At 38.5% G+C, this 24794-nt stretch overlaps 2 protein-coding genes across 3 annotated transcripts in view; one reads left to right on the top strand and one right to left on the bottom strand.

Annotated features, from left to right (window-relative positions):
- The window catches only part of TTC3 (tetratricopeptide repeat domain 3), a gene marked incomplete at its 5' end in the record, with an annotated part of 69743 nt that extends 61210 nt beyond the window's left edge, over nt 1–8533 (bottom strand). Inside the window, 5 exons of the mRNA XM_082489473.1 lie at nt 2290–2343; nt 3590–3677; nt 4086–4218; nt 5832–5985; nt 8459–8533. Of these exons, the coding sequence (XP_082345599.1) occupies nt 2290–2343; nt 3590–3677; nt 4086–4218; nt 5832–5985; nt 8459–8533 (504 nt within the window). The remainder of the gene's footprint in view (nt 1–2289; nt 2344–3589; nt 3678–4085; nt 4219–5831; nt 5986–8458) is intronic.
- A 1087-nt stretch (nt 8534–9620) lies between these two features.
- On the top strand, nt 9621–14414 carry PIGP (phosphatidylinositol glycan anchor biosynthesis class P). 2 transcript variants are annotated; one of them, XM_082494841.1, is made up of 5 exons: nt 9621–9675; nt 10194–10294; nt 11548–11620; nt 12144–12262; nt 13695–14414. In XM_082494841.1, the coding sequence occupies exons 2-5, from the start codon at nt 10213–10215 to the stop codon at nt 13823–13825; spliced, it is 405 nt and encodes a 134-aa protein (XP_082350967.1). In that variant the 5' UTR covers nt 9621–9675; nt 10194–10212; the 3' UTR covers nt 13826–14414. The 2 variants fall into 2 exon arrangements, with proteins under 2 accessions (XP_082350967.1, XP_082350966.1); XM_082494840.1 differs by lacking the exon at nt 9621–9675 and having other exon boundaries at nt 10166–10294.
- The last annotated feature ends 10380 nt before the right edge of the window (nt 14415–24794 follow it).

The following is a 24794-nucleotide window of genomic DNA, read 5'->3' as shown; positions in this document are numbered from 1 at the left end:
CAGGTAGGTGAGAACAGTCTTTTTTCAGTGGTGCCCAGTGATAGGACAAGAGGTAACGGGCACAAACTTGAACATAGGAAGTTCCATCTTAACATGAGGAGGAACTTCTTTCCTTTGAGGGTGGCAGAGCACTGGAACGGGCTGCCCAGAGAGGTTGTAGAGTCTCCCACTCTGGAGACATTCAAAACCCGCCTGGACGCTGTCCTGTGTGACTTGCTGTAGGTGACCCTGCTCTGGTGTGGGGGTTGGACTAGATGATCTCCAGAGGTCCCTTCCAACCCTGACCATTCTGTGATTTAGAAACCTTTTTTTTTTTTTTTTGGATGACTGCACACAAAAATGCTTCAGTGCAAAGTGACAAGCCTGATTAAAAAAAAAAACAAACATTCTCCCAACTGTTAGACATACAGGCCAGGGCTAAGACTTAATTCTGTAAATTATGACTTCCCTTCTATTCAAACCAAATTTAATTTGTTTGAGCTACAGAGCTTTATTTGAAGGAGAGGGATTGAGTAAACAATGCCCGTTGCCTGGGATACTCCCCATTATTTGGGCCTACAGATTTTGAAAGATAATTGAAAAACCACATGACTAAGACGAGTATCACTAAAAATACAGGAACTAGGTTATCCAGCAGTAACATACAGTTGTACCTATTCTGCTTCTCCTGTTGCTACTATCAGTTATGACATTGTCTTCTAACTTCAACGTTTTTATTTTAGCTTTTGCATTTAACCTAGAGAAAGCAGCAGAAACCGAAAAGTGACAGACACAGGAAAATTAAGAATGTTCACAGTCCCAAGTTTACAAGCTGAAAAATGTAATGAGTGTAATTCTACTGTATGCTGAATTGGATAACAAAGATGGATCAGCAGGTTTCCAAACCACAGCTTTACTTAGCCATTCACAGTCTTTCAGAATGAGTCAGTAGCACTATTTGAGAATTTCATAAGCCTTGAACCTGTCCCCAAAGACAAACACTTTTGCATCATTTCAGTGATCAAGCTTAGCTCAACTTGTAGCCCTGTAGCCCCTTCATACAGCATTACCATTGCTAGTAATAGGCCACAGGCTTTGCACAGAGTTTGCTCTGCCATAGGGCTGTGAATTGCCAGGCTTACTCTGAGCTTGTCCTGACCCACTTAGAGCTCTGCTTTAGCTTGGTTTTAACTGTAACGCCAATTTTCTTCTGACAAGGTGGCTATGACTAATTTGGTTTACTTTTATATGGTACAACAATAGCTTTCATATAGACAGTAGTAACAAGTATTTAATGCTAGTTACTGACATAATGATGTGGCATAGAGAAATGCAAGCCAAATATGATAGAGCATAGGCCATGAAAATTGAAGACACATAACGCAGTTTAGAGGTGTACAGGCACAGGATAGTAAGAGATGGGACACAAGCTGACACTGGAGAACCAATGGCTATAAACTATACCCTACAAACGCAAACACCAAAACAGAAGCCATTCACTTTAGGATCCAGAAGAGCAGTACAAGAGTGAGCACAACACCTGGAAAAGGGTCAGATACTAGGAAGAGTGTATATTACAATTTTAACTGTATTATCATTAAAGAGTTTTTCTGCTTAGTTGTATTTGTTTCTTTGTTTTCTTTCCTTTTCTGCAATAATTAATTCTAGAAGATTTAAATTATACTAACAATAACTTCTTGTCTTTACATAAAAAGCATGTTTGCCTTTTGTCCATACCTAGACTTTTAGCATAACACACCAACACCGGGACAGAAAGAGAGGACAAAGCAAAACACACCACAGAGACAGAACTGTGTGCTTATGGGATGGAATCTAGGAATCTTCAAGACTGAAGGCAGAGAGAGCACAGAGAAATCTCAAAGGAATAAGGCTTCAACAAGAAGTGGCAGGTGAGAAAGCAACAAGAAAAGCCACCAGAAGGTACTAAAGCTGATATTGGAAGGCTGACCTGGGCTCCAGCTGCACAACCTAAACCCACCTACCACACTCCAGTAATAACCTCCAAGAGAAACCGTTTATTTTCACCATGTGAACTACCCCCAATGTTCTCGTGCATTTCGGCCATCTTAGACAGATATTTATTTCACAGTTCCTGTCACACACAGATTTTATTTTGTGGCTCAGAGTTGCAACAACTGGCAACCCCAGACCTATATACTTCATATTCCAAAAACTACAGACTCAATTTATTTTTGCAAGCATTCTAAAATTTTGGATGTCTGAGCAAATATTTTGTTTGGATTCACACATAAATAATCATTCCTATTTAAAACAATTCGAGAAACTTACATTTTCTATTCTGCTGCCAATTCTCAGTATGCCACTGATAAAAGGTGGAACGTTCTGGAAAAGGGACAGAAAACAAATAAAAACCAACTTATTAAGATCTGATAAATTTAGTTTCTATCTAAAGGTTTAACTCAATAGCATTTTCTGTTCTGCTTGAATACAGTATCATTTGGACAGTTGCTCTGGTCCATTTCAAAGTATCAGAAAATATTCTTGTATTCAGTCACAAATCCCCTACCATTTTTGTTGAAAAATAAATAAATCTTGATGTGGAAATAGAGAATGCATGGATGCTATGACATCTGGTTAGGAAAGTCAGCCACTTTAACCACTTCTGCAGTTATCTACGTACCAAAGACCCAGCTGATACATCCAATGAAAACCATCCAAAACAACAGTACTTCCTCTCCTGAGATCTTCTGCTCCTCCAAGTAAATTTTACTATTGCATATACAATCTTTTAAATGGAGGAGGAGATACAGGCTGAGGAAGTAAGAAGACGACAGAAGCAGAGGTAAATAGGGGAATGGGAATATACACAGACCCTCTCGAATAAAGATCGAATGGGAGACTACCAGAGGAGGAAACAGCCCAAGAACCCATCACATGTGACAAGTAGAAAAACTGCAGGGACATTCTGAAGTACATGGAGGTGAAAATAGAGCACTTGGATAGCCTGAAGGAGGAAGCAGCAAAAAGAGCATGAGGAAGTATGAATCCACAAGATCAATAAAGTACACGAATACCTAATCAAAGAAAGTCATACAACAGTCAGGTGGACTGGAAAAGTGTAGCTTGGGGTTGAGCACAGAACTTCAACAAGCCAATTTTTTTAAAAACATCTCATACCTAAATTTAAAAAAAAAAAAGTCTCTTCCCTTCATCTGCTGAGAACATTTCTTATATCATTCTCTCCTCTGCACTGTTATGTTTCTGTTTTAAGTCAGCAACAATAGCAAATTTTAAATATAATTTGTTGAATAAGGGGGAAAAAAAGTATTGAACTTGTTCATCAGGGAATAGCGCCATTTTTCTCACTGATAGGATTCTCTTTCTTAGCAATTTACAAGTGCTCCAGTCAGTTGTATTATTGACTCTGCAAATATTAAGTTAACCCAACTGCAATAAAGTCTATGACACACTTTCTTTCTAGATAGCTGCAACTCAACTATCAGATGATTTATTCAATCCAGCACAAGGAAATGTCTAATTTAGGATACAATCCCAAGCTGCATAAGGTACAGAATTAATTAACCTATTATACATGAAAACTTACACAAAGTTAAAATATAGTACTTACAACAACTTTTTTAATTAAATCAACAAGGTCTTCCAAAACCTCTAAATCACAGAGTCTCTTCCAATTCCGGTCTAAAATCTGCGAACTGCTTAAAAACAGAACAAGTTATTATTTAGAAAAATAACACTGTGTTACATGGACTTATTTACCAATATTTATGATAATTAGATCTAAGCAAGAGCATGGTTACAAACTCAAATCAAACCTTTTGGGGGGCGGGGAGGAAGAGCTGTAAAGCTTTTGGTACTTTTGAAATATAAGGCATCCATTTAAGTACTTAAATACACTCTTAGATTCCAAACTTCAGAAACCTATTCTTAATATTTTCTTCTGCATATTCAAGAACTATGCCTTCTGACCTTAACCAACTCAGCCCACTGGCAAAAACATTCCTGCAGACCGTTTAATCACTACTGAAAGTATACAATGATCTTTCACAGGTAACAAAAAGAAATGTAAAGGCTGATGAAATCACTTCAAGAACATGACTACTTACCTCCAATCAGCTACGAAAGAATTACTTTCACTTTTGAAGAGAAGAGGCCAAAAGATGCGTATTTTAATAATGTTGCAATATTCTCTTAATGTATCAACTGGCTGACTGCACCACACTTCACAGGGATCAACATCTTCAAGAAAACGGTTAGGAATTAGACTACACAATTCAGGCATTACAAGTAATCAAAGTCCAAATAAACATTCAAAACCACCAGTTATTTCTATACTGTATTCCTAAGTACTATCTAACCAAAACAAGAAACCTTGAACACTCTAAATACATCTGACAACTTGAGGTTTTTTTATAAATTGAAGGGGGAGAGGGAATTTATGTGGAGGTAAGAATAGGGACCTGCTCGCAGGCTTTACGTTTCTTGCTCAAGGAATTGCATATGTTATGAATTGTACTGCTAGAATACATTATAAAGGAATAAATTCAGCCTGCTTCTAATGAGGAGCCTAACAATGGATATGGCTATAAGGGATGCTATTTTCAAGATAAAACATGAGCCTCTTCTAACTGTACCCATTTAATAATTTTCTACAATAAATCCAGAGTAGTGTGACATACAGCAACATCGTACAAAAAGATCAGCAATATTCTTCTTTTTCCTCCAGAGGCCATGATGTGTGTGATACGTGGCTCTTGCAAAAATAAATCCATTTCCCCTCAGAGACTGTCTTTAAAGGGTAAAGATCCTTATTAGACTATTAAGGTGGCATCAAGTACTCTCAGTGCAGAACCAGTATTATCTGCGAGTCTGAATATATGCAAAAATTCGTTTTACACAGCTGCCTGTGTTCATCTGAGTTTCCTACATATTACAGGTTTCCATTTGTATAGTGAATACAGTTTTGAAGAACTTGACATACTGTTGAACCACCTGCTTTTCTGCACCTACTAAAAAAAAAATTTTAAAATATTATAACTGCAAAATTTTATCTACAAAGATCAACCTAAAGATGTCTTTAGATATATACAGCTAAAACATAGCTACAATTAAAACACAGGTAATTAACACAAGCCTTAAATCTCCATCCTCATAACATTAATTTAATGTACGTGTGTACTTATTATTGACTATTTGAACTCTTCTCACAAATCTATAGCAATCTTCTGCACATTACATTAGAACAAAAATATAAGAATTCTTCCAATGTAAAAGAACATACCAATGCTTCTGCTCAGAAATATTTTTTTACTTATTCAGTCAAAATAAGGAAAAAAGTGAAATAGCAAAAGATGCAAGCATAGCACAAATAGTGCATTAGACAGTTATGTAATATCGGTTTAGTTTACATACCTGTTTTAGGCTTATGCAGTGATCGCTGTATAAACACTCCATGACCCTAAAGATAAACACATTTTTTAACACTGCATATCTTGCAAGTGCATTGCACTAACTAAAGTGACAATTACTTAACTGTTTCTAAACATTAAACAAATATAAACTATTTACATCAGAGGAAGGGAGGACCGGAAGTGATTTTTATGTTCCGTCACCAATTCCTTTTCTTGAGAAAAGGTAATTATTGCACATATTTAGACCAGTATAAAAGATGGCATATAGTTATACCTTCATAAGCAAGCAGCATGAACAAACAGGAAACAAATCTTTAAAGCAAAGAATTTGGTACTGAGCAGGCTACTTTTCCATTATATGCTTTTCAAGTGGTTTTAGTTTGCATTGGTTCAAATCTAGTCCTATAGACAGAGCACCCATTCGTGGTTGATGCACATTACCTATACTCTTAAAAGCACTTTCTAGATCAGTTTCACCCCCAACAAATCCCACTAGCACACTCCAAGAGCTCTCCACAACATAAGCCAAAACATGAAAGATAAGGACAATTGGGGTATTTGCTTCAAAAGCATTCTTCTGTTCCAAACTAAAATACTAATGGAGACAAAGTAATTAACAAAATTAATTAATAATTAACTAAAATTATTTAGTTAACTATTACCAACTACAATTGTTTAGTAATTAACTAAAATACTCATGCATACACCGTGGACCTAGACAGAAAAATTATTTCTATGTACCTACTCACTCTGAACAGAAGCTTTTTATAAAACGTTAATAATACTCATTCAATCCTCACCAGCATCTCATTATCTTCGAAGACCAATCTGAGCTGGGTGAATTCCCCATGCTTTTTCCCCCTATCCCATCTCCCCAGGAATAAAATACTGGTTTTTTTTTTCCCCCCATTCTCCCACGTTTCTGCCATTCTGCCAATGGTTTTCTGAGGGAAAAACAAGGAAGCTTAAAGTCTGCAATATTCTGCACTACCAAACAACAAACCCCTTTGGCTGCAATCTTTATAATTCACATTAAGCACAGCCAAAAAGCAAACAAACCAAACAAAAGCAAAAATGGGAAAAAAGCATGTTTACTAGAGTTACCTAACACAATGGTTTAGTTGCTGTCTTATAAAAAAAAAAATGTTTACCTGCATATCCATTAAAAAAAATCCATAGATTAATAGTTATGAATGGATGGGAAAACTTTTAACAGTTTAAACAATATATTAAATCATACTAGAATAGTATTCTAAAAATTAATAATTCAAAATTGCGTACTAGGCAGCAATATACTGTTCAAGAACATCTATGGAAATGTTTAAGAAGACAACATAGGTTTTCAAAAAATAACAGTGTTGAGAGCTAGTGCATGTATATTTAAATAAATATATATATATATCAAAATAAGTGGAATGAGTGGTTGATTTACTACTTCATGGCAGCTTACTGTATCAATGCTTTAATGGGTTTAAAACATAGTACTCCATATGAGGTTCCCAAGTTGAAGAATGAATTACTTTGTTCTGTTTCACAGATCCCTACAAAGTCTATTATTTTAACAAACATTACATATGTGTCATTTAATAAATACTACATATCATGTCCATGTATTTCTGCATTATCATTTCAAAGACATGGAAAGCTATTTCTGAATACGATTGGAAAAAAGTATAAAAACAAACTAATTACCAAACACATCTTTCATGAAGTTTCTTTAAGAGACCTTTAGTCTTTCAGTGGCAGACTTTCTGGAAATCCTAGTATGCTGTGCAATGATGACTTACTAACTTGACCTAAGGTGATGACAAGCAATCCCATGATTTCATCCGATGTAGCATTTCTGAACTATTACAACATCACATGTAAACTAAGACTTCGTCTCAAAAATAAGTTACTATAACACTTACGCATTTAACAGACCAGGACAATCGATAAAAAAGAGAATAAAAATTAACTATTATTTTACAATCAGCTAATCTTGAAAGATGACTAAACATCTCCCTTCACTCCACAGTGTGGATTTGCCAAAATATTTAAAAACAAAACAAACTGCACACGTCCTCTCTACATCAAGCCCAAGGTGGTATTTCCACTAAAGCAAATACGAAATCCAAGATTTAGCACTTGCATAGAATCAAGGGCTTTCTTTCCATAGCATAGCACACACATCACCTTAAGGAATAAAATGTCTAGCATCTTATGCTAACATAACTGTTACTTTATTTTGTCCATAGTACACAAAAAAAAAATATCTTTATCAATATAAATAATTTCCAGTGAGACTCGCTACTCCACTGGTAACGGTCCCTTGTAAAGATACAGCTTTATGAATAAGAAATTCAATTTACCTGTACTTTTAATTTCTGCATAGGAAGAAGAATAGTAGGCCAGATAGTTAGCATTTGGCAGCAGCAACATTTAGGATAAATAACTCATAACTGAGCTCTCCACGCAGCAGAAAGATTAACTACCACAGTGTTTTCTAAAATTACTTAAGCATAGCAAGAAGGGGAAAATAAGAGTCAAGGAAAGTATTCTTGGAAATATTAAAACAGAAGAGTGCTACAGTTTATTTGATAAAAGCAACAACTAAAAAGTAGAGAACTTATTGGGCACGAAGACCTAGAAAAAAATGTAAGAGATGACAAGAACAAAGAACAGGTGAACACTCTACAGTTAATTTGTAGACTTGAACTTTCACGAACTAAGTTGTGATTGCTTTGCAATTAAGGGAATGGAGTCTGTCACTCTGAAGTATATCATCCCAAGCATGGCCTGGATACACGGCCAACAGGCTGGTTGAGTTCTGGTAACAGGACTTATGCACCACCATCTACTTTTACATAGTTGTATATGCATTCAGTAAAGCTTGCGTTAGAGAGAATACCGTCTCTATGTTCTACCCCTGTTTAGTACTTTTGCAAGTGAGTAACTTACAGTGGTATAAGGTATCTTTGCACCAGTTTGAATTAATCAACACTAGCAATTACTCTGTAGATCAGATCTGGGTACAAACCCCACTCAAACATCTTGCAAGCTTTTCATCTAGTTTCAAACCTGCTTACCAATTCACAGCAAGATTTATCACCAGCATAAAAAGCCAAGGCTGCAAACTCTGATTCGGATATAGGTTCACCCATGGTACATGATCCTGAAAGAAAAGGATTATGAGAAATACACGAGAGAGAGGCAAAGAACATGTGCTTGGCAGGACTGAAAATGAGCCCAACATTACACTTCACAAAAGTTCCATAGAAGATACGTGTTCTTATTTTTATATGGCATAGATTAATCTTGAAAACAGTATCCTAAAGCACTAGTGGAAAGCTGGTTACATCGACTAACTCTGTAACGGTCCTCTAAGTCCCCGACGCCTGACAGCACCTCAGCACGCTACCTCACACCGGGCAGGCAGGAGCGGGAAGGGCAGTTTCGACCCGCCAGGTCAGGGGGCAGCATCTCAGCGATTATTGCCACATCCCGGGGGAGCCGAATTAAAACACCCCGCCCGCTCCGCCGGGCAGTCCCGTCTGACAGAACCCAGCGGCGCATCCACCGCCCAGGCCGCACGTCCCTCTCCCGTCCCGTCCCGCCCCGGCAGCTCGGCCAGAGGCGAGGGCGGCGGCCGGCCGGGCCCCCCGCTGCCGCCAGACCCCGGAAGCCCCGAGACTCGCCACTGACGTGTCCCAGCCCGGCGTTTCCCGCCGGGACAGCCCTGCCCCTCCCCGCGGCAAAGAGCTCCAGCGGACCCGGAAAGATTCCAACATAGCTCCCGCGGCCGACAGCACCGGTCCTCACCCAAGGAGGACCGGACCGGACCGGGCGTCACCCTGCTGGGGGTTCCGGAGAAACGGGTCTTCCCGGACCCAGCCCCACCGGCGGAGGGGAGGTCACGGGTTCGGCGAGACACGGAACGGAAAGGAAGGGAAGGGAAGGGAGAAGCGCCCACCGCTGCCCCCGCACCCGCCGCTCACTCACCGGCTCCCGCCTCAGCCGCGCTCCACTTCAGCTCCACAGGGCCGAGGCGGGTCCCACTCTTCCCCCCCTCTGCCCCCAGACAGCACCTCCCTCCGCGCGCGCCAGCACCGGGCCCAGCCTACCGGCTCGCTACCGCCTGACGTCAAAGGAACGAGCCAATGGGAGCCAAGGGGCCAGCGGGCTCCGCCCATCCCGCCAACTCGGAGGGTCTGCGCCTGCGCCCGCTGCCGGGGGCGCTGGAGGCGGTCGGGGTTCTCCGGTTGCGCATGTGCGAGATGCGGCCCGGCGGGGAGGTGGACGCGCGGTACTGGGGGGAGGGGACGGGGGTGGGTGTGTGTGAGGGACCGCGGCTGGGTTCCTCCGCACTCTTCCTCCTGCCGCTGCGGGGGTGGCCTGGGTGTGGTTTCCTTCCCCAGCCAGGCCGTGACCTCGAAAAGAAGGAGAGAAAGCGGTTTGGCCGGCCCCGGCGGAGCCGGGGGTGGCTGCGGGCAGGGGGTGCGTGCGGAGGGAGGGAGGGAGGGAGGGTCCGGTGTGTCCGTTGAGGGGCGAGTGAAACGGCCACCGCGCGCGCCCACCCGCCGTCCGCTCGGCGGGCGCTGTCGTGCAGGCGTATGGGCGCGCGCGTGCGTGCGTCCGTCCGTCTGTCCCGGGGCTGAGGAGACGGGGGCGCGTGCCCGTGGGCTCGGGAGCCAAACCGGCAGCGCGTGCGGTCTCGCTTCCCGCGTCCGCCAATACCGGGGGGTTCCGAGAGGAATTTGCCGCGAAACTTCTAATGGCTTCTTACCGTGTTTCCCCCACCACCACCACCCGCTCCCCTCGAAGTTAAAGGGAAGAGACCGGTATGGTTGAAAACTCTCCAGCCCCGTTGCCGGAAAGAGCAATATATGGTTTTGCTCTTTTTTTGGGATCGTGGTTTGGCTTTAGTAAGTATACTGGGTACCCAATACCTCACCGTAAAGTGTTGCTTTGCTCACGAGACAGCTGTAATTCCGATGAGACCATCTGAAAAGGGTCAAAATTGTATTATACCGCCTATTGTAAGGGTGTGTGAGGAAGGACTAAGTGAGCATTACTCGCCAGACCTGTCAGTTGTTTCACAGATCTGTCATTGCCTTTTGTCATTTCCTCATGTTGTGTCTTTAACCTTATTGTGGGGTTTTTATTGCTCTTAGGGAGTCAAATTATTAAAAAAAAATCCCTGCATTCTCATTTTAGTAACTTTTTTACTTGAACTGGATACATCGTCACTACTCAGTAACCACCGAGATAGTAATACTGCAACCTTCCCCACCCAAATACTGGGGGGGGGAAGTCAACGTGGTCAACAGTGAAGGAAAATGGTTAGGGTTATACCAGCATTTCCTTGCTGATGTGACAGGTGCTTTAGCATTTCACTGGGGATATCTTGCGTGCCCACACAGGACCAAGGCTTGAGAGCATGAGAACACTTTTTCAGCACAACAAAAGCTGCTGCAAATATACTGTAGTCAAATAATAAGCCAGGATCCTACTGTAAGTTTTTCTCACCCTTAGGAATTAAGTAGAAATGAAAGTAAGTTGGTTGCTGTTCCTCTCACAGGAAGGTACTGCAGTTCCATAACTTGTGTCACTATTTGCCTGCTAACCTGTTCCCCTCAAGTTTTGTTAAATGTTTCTGTGGTTTTGCTGTTAGGGAGGAACACTTCTCAATATTGTTTTTGTTGACGTGAAAATGAAACTTGACAAGTATCAGAAAGTATTCCAGTAACTTTTTCTAACAGTTCCATCCAAGCACTGCAATTCTACCAACTTTCCCTTCAACCGCATGACCCACTGTGTAATCATTTTCTGCTTTTTTTTTTTTTTTTTGCATTCAGAGTCATTTGGCATCCTTTTACTGAGTGGGGTTTTTTTGTTGTTCTGCAGTTCAAGATGCAAGAAATTCTTGTCTGTCTATATAGGAAATCAGACTAAATGTTAAAGCAAATATAAGCAAATATTGCCGCCATATTGGGCAGGTTTTGTGTCCGAGAGGCATATTCTACAATGTTTTGGTAGAGCTATTTTAGTTTAAAAAGTGTAAAAACAAAATATTGTCTCAGCATGTATCAGCAAGGAAGTATTGCTCTAAAACTTAGAAAGGAAGTCTGAAACAGTATCAGTTGTACTCTTATGACTCTTTAATTCTTTTGTGCAGTGTTGTATCTTATCTGGGCATTTGTTCCTGAGACTTGGCTGTTTTCATTGGGACTAACATATTGGCCTCAAAAGTAAGTTCAACCAATTAAACTCTTTAACCTGTGTAAGTCTAGCACACCCTTAATTATTTTCAAATTACAAAACTTTTTTTTTAAATAGTCGCCTTGTATATAATCCAGTTTTTCCTGATGATAAAGGCCTGTAGTCTTTGTGAAACATTTTTTTTTAATGTAGATAAGTAACTATGATGAAAATTTTGCCATTGTGTAATGAAAGAAATAGTATTTGAATGTTTTCGGATAAATTTGATATTTTGTTTTCAGGAAGTTTGCTGATAAAAATACAGTAAACTTTAAACTGTAATTAAAAAAAAAAAAAACAAACACCTTCTGTAAGGAATCTGTTTGAAGGTTTATACCAAACGACAGTGACTCTGCAGCCTCTTGGGAGGGACCAGGGTCCATATTCAGAGATGCTGTTTCTTTTCCGCCTGGCTAAGTTAGTGCTAGATACAATAACGGTGACTACATTAAAACTGTTATGTCATTAGGTGTTGTTATTATGATATGTAAACTTTAAATTCTTTTTCCTCAGGTACTGGGCAGTTGCTTTGCCAGCGTACCTACTAGTTGCTATAGGAATTGGTTATATATTACTTTTTGGTATTAACATGATGAGTACAGCTCCACTTAACTCCACAGATACTATTACAGGTAATTTTATTGGTGTGGGGTTTTTTTTTATTTTTTTGGTGTTTTTTTTTTAATTTTGACACGTAACTGATAATTTCTGTAAATATGTCTATGTCAGCATGTATAATATAAATCAAATTTAAAGTCTTTAAATATTTTGATCTAGAAAAGGAGTTCTTGGAAGTACTGAAGTACTAGAGTGAAAAGATAGCAACAAGCCTGACTCCTCCCTCTTTGCCATCTTATGGCAGTGGTTTCCAACTGGTAGAGCATACTTTGTTAGTAAAACAGACCACATTAGAGGAACAGGGGTTATACATATGAAGATCTCCCAGGTGTGCACCTTGCATTACAAACCAGTGAAGAGTGTCATGGGAAGAAGGGCGTGAGTACCTACCTGGTAGGGGCAGAAGTGGGAAGGCATTCAGGAGTCAAAAGTGGTGCAAAGGAGGATGTTGCAGTATTGAGGCCAGATCAGGTATGTTAGTGATTCCCTATCTAAAAAAGCTGTTCTTCATTTTATTTCAACTTTTGCATAGCCTTTACTCCTGCCAAGGAGACACCTTTTAGGCATTCACAATATTCTCCAGGCAGCTGCATCTTCCTCCTCGTGAGGAATTCCACCACTGTTTGCAGGTGGCTATTTTTATTAGAAAAAACGAAGACTGTAAAATTTGGCAAGAACGTTACCTATTGCTAAGACTACTGAAGTTGCATAGTTTTAACAAACTATGTACATAGTATTACATTACACGGAACCCCTAAGGAAAAAAATCAGTCAGGGCTGTAGTTCAAATGCATTATTCCAACGCTTCTGTCAAGAAGTGCCATTTAGTCATCCCTATGTTCGTATCCGCTCATTCTCCTTTTCATGTCACCCTCTCATTTGGTGTCAGCCCAAGAGTTTGTGTGGCTATGTGGCAAGTGGGATGGGGGACCTACTCTGTTTGAAAAACAACTATATTTGAAATTTTCTTTGTCAAAAGGAGCAGTTCCATAATTGTGTTCAAAGTGCACCTGTAAAAATGTTTATGCCGTTATAGAAATGGGTGTTGTGTGGTGATGGCCAAGATAAAGGGAGGGTAGACAGCACCTCTCAGCAGAAATCCTAGTACAAAGCATTCAAACTACAGACTGAGCTATTCACTGTGGGGTTTTTTGTTTGGTTGGTTGTTCTTTTGATCTTTGAGTAGTTAAGGTTTAATGTCATACAGCATCTTAAACCAAGTAGAGTCACAGACTGATTTCAACAGCAGGGTATGGTTGACTTCTTCAAGGGCTCTGCTAATATATGTTGATGCAAAGCGTTTCTGATGGCCATCTCATTATACCTCAGCAAGATGGGGTTTTCAGCATCACTTACAGTAGCTAAATTTATAGTTTTGCATTACATAACATTTCTTGAAAGGAAAAAAAATCTTTAATACATTAAATGTTCCATTATCTCCTGTAGATAACTATGCAAAAAAGCAGCAACAGAAGAAATTTCAAGAAGAAGCAATTCCAGCATTGAGGGATATTCCCATCAGTGAAGTAAACAGAATGTTTTTCCTTCCTGAAAAAGGAATCTGCAATAGCAGATAGTTGTTATTAAGATCTGATTGAATAAAGGATTAGTAGAAGTGTTACATAAGGAAAATCAAAACCTCTCCAAGCTAAAAAAAAAAACTCTTTCTGCTTGTAGAGCAAAGTTTATTTTTCTGAATTTCTAACTAAATTTGTGTTGACATGTTGCATTCAGATGGCTTGATTTTATTATTATGCATGCACTTTAATAACCTGCATTGGTATAAGAATTATGCCACTTTAATTTATCTAACCATTCTTGTGAGTTTAAAATAGTGTTCTATTACTTGTAGATATCTGTTTGTAATTTCCCTCTGAGAGTGAAAGAAATAGCTTTTGGATGTAGCTTAACTCTATTTCCCTTTGAATTCAGGGAGAGAAAAAGCGTTCAACTGGTCAAATGCTTGAGGATCTTTGGGGGGGGGGGGGGTGTTGGCGTTTTTTGGTTTTTGGTTTCTTTTTACAAAGTATATTAATGTGAAGCATCTACATTGTAAATATACAGTTTTCATCTGTAAATATTAATAAAATTTAGCCAATTTTTACTTGTTAAAGTTAGCCATTTTTCTGTGGTTCTGTGATATTTGTCCTGGTTAGAGGTGTATAGTGGTCCATTTTTTTTACACAATTCTTTACTCAACAAAATATGTTGATTTCTCTTCCCCCCCCACCCCCTCAAAAAAAAACTAAAATGGTGGAGTTAATGAAATACCAATTGAAATAAAGAAGGCCGGTTGTGACAATTTTCTGAAACAAGTCTTGAAATTACTTTTCTTTTAATCGTTCTTAACACTATTGAAAACTAGGTTCAAGGAAATTTCTGAAAGTACAGGAGCTGACAGGTGCATCTTATTATAGGCTAGGTTATAGCACAAAGTACGATAACCTGTTATGGCAGCGGTTCAGATGTTTCTTAAACAGTGAATTTTCTTTCATGTATGCATTACTGAGCAGAGACACAATTTTTATCTCCTTTCTTCCCATAGTCACAAACCCAGTTATCTTCAGTAGTCAAGGTTATTTAGCTTGGTTATAAAGACCAGTGAATAGAGCCTCATTATTGTTTGTTAGGTCTATAAGCCAACTTCTGACCATCAGAGAATTTAGTTAAAAACATCACTATTTCATTAAAAGACAATAAGAATTTTTTGAAGATTTGTGTGAAGAATCTTATGCCGGTTCTTTAGAAATCAGTCAAAACAACCACGAGCTTTGGGAAGACTTGAGACCTGGTAACAATCAATCTGGTATGAATATGAAAATTGTGGTTTCTTGGTCCTCTAGTCTTTAGTAGTTTCCTATTTTTCCACTTGCATTTGAAGAAAAAACCAAAACATGCCAGATATCATGGGTAGGAGAAAAATACCTTCTTAAGGAAGGAAAAAAGCTTTTTAACATTTCACAATGAAATACTAGATTTTAGGTATATTGTTGTTTGGAGGCATTTCATAAGAATGAGTATTTGTGCCTAAGCCTAATGACTGTAAATTAGTACAATGTTTATTTGTTTGATAGTTGTAGACTTTGTGAAGTTTTATTTTCTAGTTTGCCCCCAGTTGCCATTTTTTTTCCCTCTCCTGCCACATTTTTTTCCCTTCCGTTAATTTTATTTTACCTGCTCAAACACCCACACATAGGGTGAATTCAAGTTTTTATGATCAACAGACATGAAGACGTATTTACGCTTTTGTCAATTCTATAATCACACTGTAGACACTGAAGTATCGACTGTAATCTTTTTTCCTGTGTAATTTCTACCTGTGTTCCATGTTCCTTTTGCTTCCTGAGAAAGCAATTTCGTTTTTAATTCTAAATTGACAACAAGTGAAGGCCATGTTTCTGGTATCATTTGATGTAAGGATTAATTTAGTCCCCTGTTAAGGGTACCCAAATCCCTTCAGGATAAAGAAAAGCCACTGGAAAATGCCCTCAAGCCCTGAAAGCACACAAATTAAAGGACTGTAAACCTTGGACAAAGATTGTATCAGTGATGAATCTGCCATTTCATTTAACTGCAGACCTCACAATTATGGGAAAACTAACAGAGGAACCTAAGTGAGTAGGCAAACTGGGGCCATTTGTTTAAGTAAAACTTGCAGGCATGAAACTCAATCTTTACTTTTCTGTCACTACTGTGTAGCGGTGCTTCAAAGACACTGTAGTGACCTTTTCTTCAACTTAGGAGTAATGTTTGACACTTCAGAAATTGCCTCTGTGATCAAAATAAAACCAGGTAACATGGTGTCTGTGGGCTAACAAATACATTGTAGGGAATTGCAGGTGTTTGGGATCCATCATTTCACAGTCTTGCTTATGACTGTGATTAAGGAAAAGATGTGCAACTCTGCCAGCAAATAGAAGAGAGATTCTGCCTTTTGTAAATATACAGTGCACTTATAGCTATTAGTTATTTAGTGGGATCTGTATAGATCTTGCCTTAGATATTTTTCAGAAAAAAAAACTGAAATGATTGAGCTGTGTTGCTAGTAGTGCCTTTCTTTACAAAACATACCCGTTCAAAGGCTGGATATCAGGTATCCATTCTTCTTGGAGACAGAGGAAAAACTAAATAAATAAAGGCAAAAACCTAAATTTGCCCCCATTTTCACCCTTTTGACTTACTGATGTGTATCGTTATAGCACAACCAGTAGTGACCAGTAGAGTTAGACCAATTGCATTGTCCCTGCTGAAATAAAGCAAATGATGAAACTTCAGCCATGCTTTTTAATGCAGCTTCTAGGATTCTTCTGCAGTTTTTATCATATTGGAAACTGATGGTATTTTACGCATCTTGCTATAAACACAATCTTATAAGACAGGTTCCCCCCAAATGGTATTTGAATGAATGCGTGTGTAAGCATGTCATAAAAAAATAACAAAAGTGCACTGTTTCAAATGAAAAGGTTGTATGTCAAAGGAAATAGTAGAGCTATGGTTGTGGAATTTGTGCAAGGGTTGTACAGTGCATCTCTCTTCTTTCCATTTCAGCTATAAAGGGAAGGGTAGTAACAACACAGACTTCATCATGTTTATGATGTTGAAGTTGAGAAGTACTGAAAGAGAAACTTTGGGAATAGAGAGTCACGCAGCTGATTTAAAAGGGAAGCTATCTTGGATTTTGGTCTTTTGCATTGCATTGCCAATCAGCTTGGAGGCTTCAGGTCTGATACAGAGTATATACATATGAAGTAGTAGAAGAGCTAAATTCTTTGTGTTTCCACATAATTTCATTTTTAATGTAAGCATTAACAGAAGTATTTTGCCACTGTAATTGAGATCAACAGGGAGCTATAGTAAAAGAGGTAAATGCTCTGTTGTGAAGGTCAAAGTTATAAAGCATGTGGAGTAAAAGATGCAAGCACATATGAGTAAAAAGCTCAATTTTGTGTGTGTTTGTCTTTACTGTTCCTACTGATAGTATGACTGGTATAAGCAAAGGAAAGAAAAAGGAACATGGTATCTCAAATGTTATTTCAGTTTGCAGGCATGAAAGTGATGTCCTTGCAGGAAGCCATGTTGTGTGAAAAAAATTGTTTCAGCAGCAGTAAAATGGAGTTATCTATCTCTATTATTGAGATATGCAGGTAAACTTTTGCTGTCACCTAGAGCATTCTGAAGTGTATAGGCCATCTTAAAAATATTTTGAGCATACACGGAATGCTGTCAGCTTGATTTGATGATCTTTAAATTGTTTGTGATTGGGGAAGGATGAGAATAGCCTAAAAGGTGAATAACAAATTATATTAGTCTAGATTTTTTTTTATGGCGGAAGTTCAGACACCAGTAAGTACAATAAAAGACCCTCTCGTATAAATCAGAAAGCTCTAATATTAAATGTTTATACTGTTGCTAACAGGCAACATTTCTGTAAAGTTAGAAATTGGCCCAAATCAGGAGGGCTCACGCTGCCCACAATGCAGGTAGTGTGCCTGAAACTTTTTTGAGAGTAGGAGGGAAATTGTACGTATGTTTTAGTTCCGTAGTGTAGATCTCTTTCTGATACTCTGGTTGTTCATCAGTACACCTCTGTGCTAGGGCATCTATAAACATTAAAAATGCAACTCTACCACCAATGCCATGCAAAGTGTATACAAGGAAGGATGGTGGTAAAGTAATACTAATGGGTTTTGCTGTTCTTTTTAGTGGGCCTTAAGATGCTGTAACAAATCGGGAAAAGTTAGGTCAAAAAGATACCTTAATGAAGAGAGGACATCATAACTGTAGAAACGGTGAACTTTCCATTTCTGACAAAAATTAAATATGAGAATGGAGGTAATGGTGAGGTCGTTCAAATAGTGTTTGACTCTTCTCCCCTGCTCCAGCTTCTGTCCCAGGAGAGTGTAACAAATTAATGTCTTGGCTGTAACTGTAGCAATTCAGTTTTATAAGAGTGATAAGAAGCTATGAGATCTTTGCCCTATTATAGTGTTTCTCTAATACTTAATTCACATTCGTGCCAAAGCTCCCACCTACAGGTATAATGAGAAACTCGCCACTAAAGCTCTGTTGAAAAAGACTTTTCAAATACTTGATTTCTTTACCAGGTAGTTTCTCTGGACTTCAGTTTCGTTTGTGGGTGTAAACAATAAAGTATTTCTGACTTACAAACAGAATAGTTAATAAATGATTTTGTGTAAATACTTTTTGTTCCGTAATGCACTTTTTCCATGGGCACTTGAGTCTGAGTGGCTAAAATATTTAATGCAAAGTCCTGCTTGCTGCTGCACTGTTAGATTTTCGGTCAGCTCTAAATCAGCTTAGATGAATGGGGTTTTTTGTATCTCTCCTTCTCTTCATAAATTGAACTATATTCTGAGGAGAAAGTTTTGGAAGCATTTAGTTTTGTTCTGCCAGTTTCCTTACAGAGAGATTGCCAAAGTAAATTTTGTTGGTATGCTGTGCAGTTTATGTATCAACTTAATTCTCAGCCTTTTGCTAAAAGCAGCTGATAGATTAATCCAGTCTGGAAATCATGATTATATGGAGTGTAATTAAATGGTAGACATTTCAGTGAATTAGATGGATTGATTTTGTCTCTAGGAATTATAAAACCACTATTTTGAAGATTGCCGTTTCTCAGTTGTGGTGATTTAGTCCTGCTACTGTTGTCATTCTCTCAGTATAAATGTAGCTTAGAAAAAAAAAATTGTTCCCATAGTAGTTCTTTTTGTCTTAATCCAAATTATTACTGCATCATATTTAGAAAGAACACTCAATAAACTTTAACGTCATGCGAGGATATGCTTCCCTTGGATATATGTATCCTTGAAGAGCTAGTCTTACAAGATCTTAGAAGTAGAATTCAAGACAGTTTTATGAACATACTTTAATTTTGATTTTTCACGTGACCACACACAGTAGAAATACAAAATTGTAGATATTGTTTAGATAACTCTCCAGCATTCATGTACCAGTGGAACATTAACTTTTCTTTTATGATCATAAATTTAGACAATGAAAATCAAAAGGTAGCATTTGCTGGAAATGTTACAGCTGTTAAACTACTGAGGGAAGTTCTGTGGAACAGAGATCCTAAGCCAACAATTTAATCTGTAAAATGCTATTTCTAGTCTTGTCTTTGAAGTAGTAAGCTCATGATAAACTCATTCTTTGGGGATGCTTTGTTATTGTCTTCCTGTAAACGATGGATGATTCTAAGGTCACTGAAAACTTAGCAAGGTCAAATTACAGATGAAGTAACAAACCAGAATTGAAAACTGAAAGTTAACTGCAGTTGAATAACAGAGATGCTATATTAGTTCACTTTAGTCTTCCCTTAATTATTAACAAACTGGTAAGGGATCGCAATGCATATTTTATTTAAGTGTGCAAATAAAGGTATGTTGACATTGTAACATGAAAGGGCAGTCAGTTATTCAACAAAAAAAAGAAATGCTGTCTTGACAGGAAAAGGATAATATAGTTTTGGCTTCCTCTAATGACTAGTTAAATATTGCCAATCAGGTAAATAGTACAGTAATAGTACCTTAATTTGAAAATGGAATTTGACAATACAGAGGAAACCAAATGGAATGCATAGCAGACACTGAGAAACTGAATCAGATTAGGCCAATACAATGTTGTCAGACCTCAGCAGATGTGCAAGATGATTTGGTTTGATATTTCTAAAAGCCTTTGCTAAGACTGTCATCCATTATTCAATTGTATTTTTCTGATAATGCTGTCTGTTCTACTGTCTTAACACACGTCAAGATTTTTTTTCTGTTTTGGAGGTGTGGATTTGGAACAGCACTTGCTTATGTCATTAAATCTACATCTGATGCATGCAGGATGTAGCCCATTTACAAACATTAAAAAGGCTGTTTTTTGGGAGACCGAAGACAAATATAGCTAATATCTTGCCTCCAACACCGGCTAATGGTGCCTGCCATAATAGTAAGAGCAAAGACAAGGGCAAGCAGCTAGTAAGTTTCCCCAGATTCCTTCCCCAGCCTGCAATAATGTGAAACTTCCGAGTCAAATGTTGTATCTTTGTATTTTTTTATGAAAATCTTACATTTACTTCTTTTTAAGTAGGTAAACTCTTAGTTTCAACAACGTCACAGTGTAATCACAAGTTGGGTTAAGTGCTTCCTTTTGTTTTAAACTCTCTGCTCGCTATTTTCATTTGATGTTCAATCATTCTCCGCCATCTCCAAGCCACTCAAGATGTTAAAGACTACATTTATATCTTCAATCATGTCTCCCGGGCTGAAAAGTTCTGATGTTTGTTGTTTGTGTAATCTATATACTTCATCATCCTCCCCCCCCTCTTTATTGTATTTACGTCAAGTATGAATATAGTATTCTAGGATACAGCAGACTCAGGGCTCGCATTCTGGGTAGTCGATCTGCATTTTTTCAGAGGTCACTTGACTGGGATTTCCAAAGCATTTGTCTAAAACTGCTCGTCTTTTCTGCCTAGGAATATTTTTAACGGAGCTACTGTCCCACTTGGTTTGCTGTAGGTCTGGAAATTCTGGACAAGTTCAAAACATTCAGATTCTGCCTGGACATGTTACAGGAAACTTGGAATAAGATGTCTCATCCAGCATTGATGTGGTAGTTCTGTTAGTATGTATGGCCACTGCCTACACTTTATCTGTTGCCTTGTGTTGTTTTACTAGTTACCCCATCTGAAGCTTCTTCTACTGACCAACACTCCTGAAAAATAGTTAGTACACTTAAACCAATGCTTTCCATTTCTCAAGATATTCAGTAGACTTCACCAACCAAAAATTGACTTAGAACTTGGCAGTGTTCCAGCACGCTGCTGCCAGAAAATCCAGGAGGCTTTTTCACAGATTTTGGTGAGATATTTGCCACTTCAGACTGGTTGACCACCATCTGGTGAGAGTACAGGACAGGATAGCAAAGCTCTATGCAAGTGGAGTGAGTGTCTGGAGGACGATGTGTTGATGCTGAAGATTGGGTATTAACTCCAGGCACAGTGCTTCAAAAGCTCTGTCTTTCTGAAAACAGGGTAACTTCTGCTGGTCATCCAAGCTGCAGTTACCGTGTATTCAGATAGAGCTTGAAGATTTCTGTCTGGAGTTAATAACCAGTCCTCAGCCTCAACACAGTCCCACCTGTTGATGCCAATCCCTCCAGCTCAAAACCTCTTTAATGCAGGAAAATCAGTCTCAGTTGCAACTGAAGCTGACCTCCATTTATGTCATGTGGTCCCGCAGATAATAGTTCCTCGTTGCTATCCTGCAACAATAGTAACACCAGCTCTTGCTGGACATCTGTGTCCACAAGCAAGCACTGGTCTCATCCAATGCTTTTCTAAAGAGTAACCACAGCCCACTGCTGAGCATCTGCAGGGCAGGCAGAGAAGGTGTAACAGGCTGCATGGTCTCAAGAGAAAGGTAAAGATTAGCAAGGAAGAACCTACAGAGTGTTCCTTTTGCATAATGGATCCTTACGTGGTGACAACATCTGTGTAAGGCAAATGGCTCTTCAGTGTAGTCTATGTGTTAGGGAGCACTGTGCTCTGTGGGGATTGTGTTGTAACCACTGTTTTCATAGGGGATGGAGATGGATGCCTCAACACATTCCTCCAGATTCCAGTAATCCTCAACGAGGGCCTGAGCAATTCAGCAGTAACTAGGGTGGTTTGTGTCATAGCACGGAGAAAAATGGCAGCACAGATGCACACAGAGGTGTCTTAAAAGGTGAGGAAAAGCCTGCTCAGGACTCGAAGGTGAGGGCAGAATTCCAAATGTTGAGAGTGAACTCAGCTGAGCATTGACGGAGACTAGAGCTTCTTGCAAGGAAGAAGTTGAGGCTTAACATACAATAATTTGACCACTGTAGGGAATGTCATTGCCAACCTGTTAAGTGATCTTGGATGCTTTTCTGTTTGCTTGTGCTACAGACTGAATGATGATGAAGCTGGAGCATAAATATTTTTAGGATATTTTGTGAGAGAAGTGAAAGACCTTTAAAGAAAGACCTTTAAGACCTGTATTTTAGTTCCATATGTTGGGAAGTGAAGATGTGGAGATGACAAATGAGTGAAATGTAAAAGCTGAATTTTCATGTGTCGCACCAGGGTTTACAATTTCAATTAGTTCTTGTAATTCTGTATATTATAGGATGCTGTCTCCTTGTGTAAATTTAATTAATAGATTCACTTTTTAGTTTGTAAATGGAGGTTTTTTAAAAATCCTCCATTCTAATATGTTCATTCATTTGGAATCCTAATTTGCTAGACTTATGCTATCACTTTGTTTGACAGTACATTGTACTAAGAGGAAGATCTGACACACACTTCAAGTGGCTCTTACAGCTGTCTAACCTTATCTACCACCAACAGTAGTGTAGAAAAGGTCAAGAATCTTGGATTCTGCCTTTGCCTTGTCTCTGGGGAAACTATGGCAGTTTTGGTTAGAGGTAAGATACCTGAAACATAGTAATTCTGACACATAGTGTGGCCAAATAGCTAATTCTTGAGCTAATTAAAAAATGCTGGCATAGCAAGACAAGTAATGACAAACTGTCTGAGCATACACAATTTATGCAAACAAAGGGTTAACCAGAACAGATTTTACCAATTCTCTGAATGAAATAAACTGTACTGAAAAAGCAGGTTTTGCTAGTGGAACAACATTGTTGGAATAAATGAGTCTACATTGTACATAACATGAAGATGCTTATAAAAATTAGTAACTTAAGTCTTCCTGAATATCAATTTAAAAGAAATATCAAGGTAGTATGATACATATCCAAACCCGACTAGATGGGAATCAACAGTAGGTCAGTTATATTAAAATCATAGATTCAAGCGTACTAAGCTATAGAAATAAGATTTTAATATTGTGGTGAAGAAAAAAAAGTAGCACATAATGCATGTCGCAATGTGTCAGTAAATTAAATCATAGTTTTTAATCAAGGCTGATTTATTTTGACTGACAAAAAGACACTTTTCTGATTACAGGGGGGAAGTCCAATTATAACAGAATGACAGAACCCCAGAAAATATCATGACTGTCATTCAGAACTTGTCTTGACAGGGAGTTATACTGGAAATGGATTAGGTCAATTTGGCATACAGCATTTATATCAGAATAAACATGCCCCTTGGAGCTAATAAGCAATAGTCTTTGCATTTTAAAAAATTTCTTGCTCAAATTCAAACACTGTGTTTCAAAGCTTTTGCATTACTTTGGGGCTGTACGTTATATTATTTTGCCTCATAATTAACACTATTTTCATTTTATCAGGGCTACAATGTAAAAAATAGTGAGCAACTAAGTACAAGTACAACTTGATTTAAACCTTATAATCTTTTGCTCAGCTTCAGGGTTTTATTTTAAAGTCTCTCAAAACACAAAAGGATTTCCTCTTAGTTTCAACTTGCATTGACTCATTCTTCTTGGTAAGATAGTTATAAATAGTTTTCTTTTGAGCTTTGGTGTATTTCTTTGATCAGTCAGATGTTTGTCCATACGTTTCTGACAGTTCTTTTTTTATCCCTTGATTTTTTAATTTTTATTTTGCGTTTGTCAAGGCTGACCACTGTTCATTATTAGGCTGAACTGATTTCTTCATCTTCCTCAGAGTCGGCGTCATCATTGTAGAAGTGAATTGTAGCTTGTACTGGAAAACTCGCCAAAACCTTCTCTCCGATGTTATTAAGAAACTTTTGGGATTTGGACTTGGGCAAATAAAGTCTAATAAGAAAACATATTTTAAAAGAAAAAGTAAAACTGTGTGACACTTTCCCACCTAAGCTAGCTTGAGTATTAAAACCGATTTTTATCTTTCTTTGGAGAGGGAAAAATCCTACGGTTCCTTGTCTTTTTAAATAAAAGTTGCTAAATAAAAGGTACTGTTGATTTTAAGTTACCTCAGTATCTTTGGGCATATTGTGTCTTGGATTTATCTAAGGTCGCACCCTGATAAAGTATTGGCAAGGCAATGATGGATGCTTGAGGTGGTTTGGTTTGGTTTTTAGCACAGTTTGGAATGGAAGTGTCCCATGCAACTGGGTGGAAGTTTGAGGAATGTTCTGGGATTCTGGAATTAAGATTAAGACACAAGGTTAAGATTGGGACGGGTTGCCTGTTGCACAGAGGTTGACCTTAGTGGATTTTGTGTCTCCAGGTGGAGGAGGTGTACACTGAGAGAGATTTATTTCAAAATTCATATTGTTTTGTATTGAAATCATAAATGTCTTAATTTACTTTTCAGGTTTTCACCAGCTTTCCCACTAAAGCAAAACTTATGTGGTCTGTATACATACGTGGTTTTGTGTGCATATGTATATACATGTCTTCCTCTTGGTTCCACTTTGTTCAGTTTTCAATTAAATTTGACAGTGACAGAGGTCATGCAGAATTTAAACTTCTACAACTTTTATAAAAACAAGTGCTTGTAAAGAAGAGAGATATTCCATTAATTTTTCTCCTCTAAACAAAAGTCCAAATCAGGAGTTTCTACATCATTAAGCCTTAAACAATCCAAATGTTGGTGAAAACC

Source organism: Vanellus vanellus (genome assembly GCF_965231255.1).
Source record: "Vanellus vanellus genome assembly, chromosome: 1".
NCBI classification, from domain to species: Eukaryota; Metazoa; Chordata; class Aves; order Charadriiformes; family Charadriidae; genus Vanellus; species Vanellus vanellus.
Note: the sequence above shows the minus strand (reverse complement) of the source record. Positions and strands in the feature narration are given on the sequence as shown.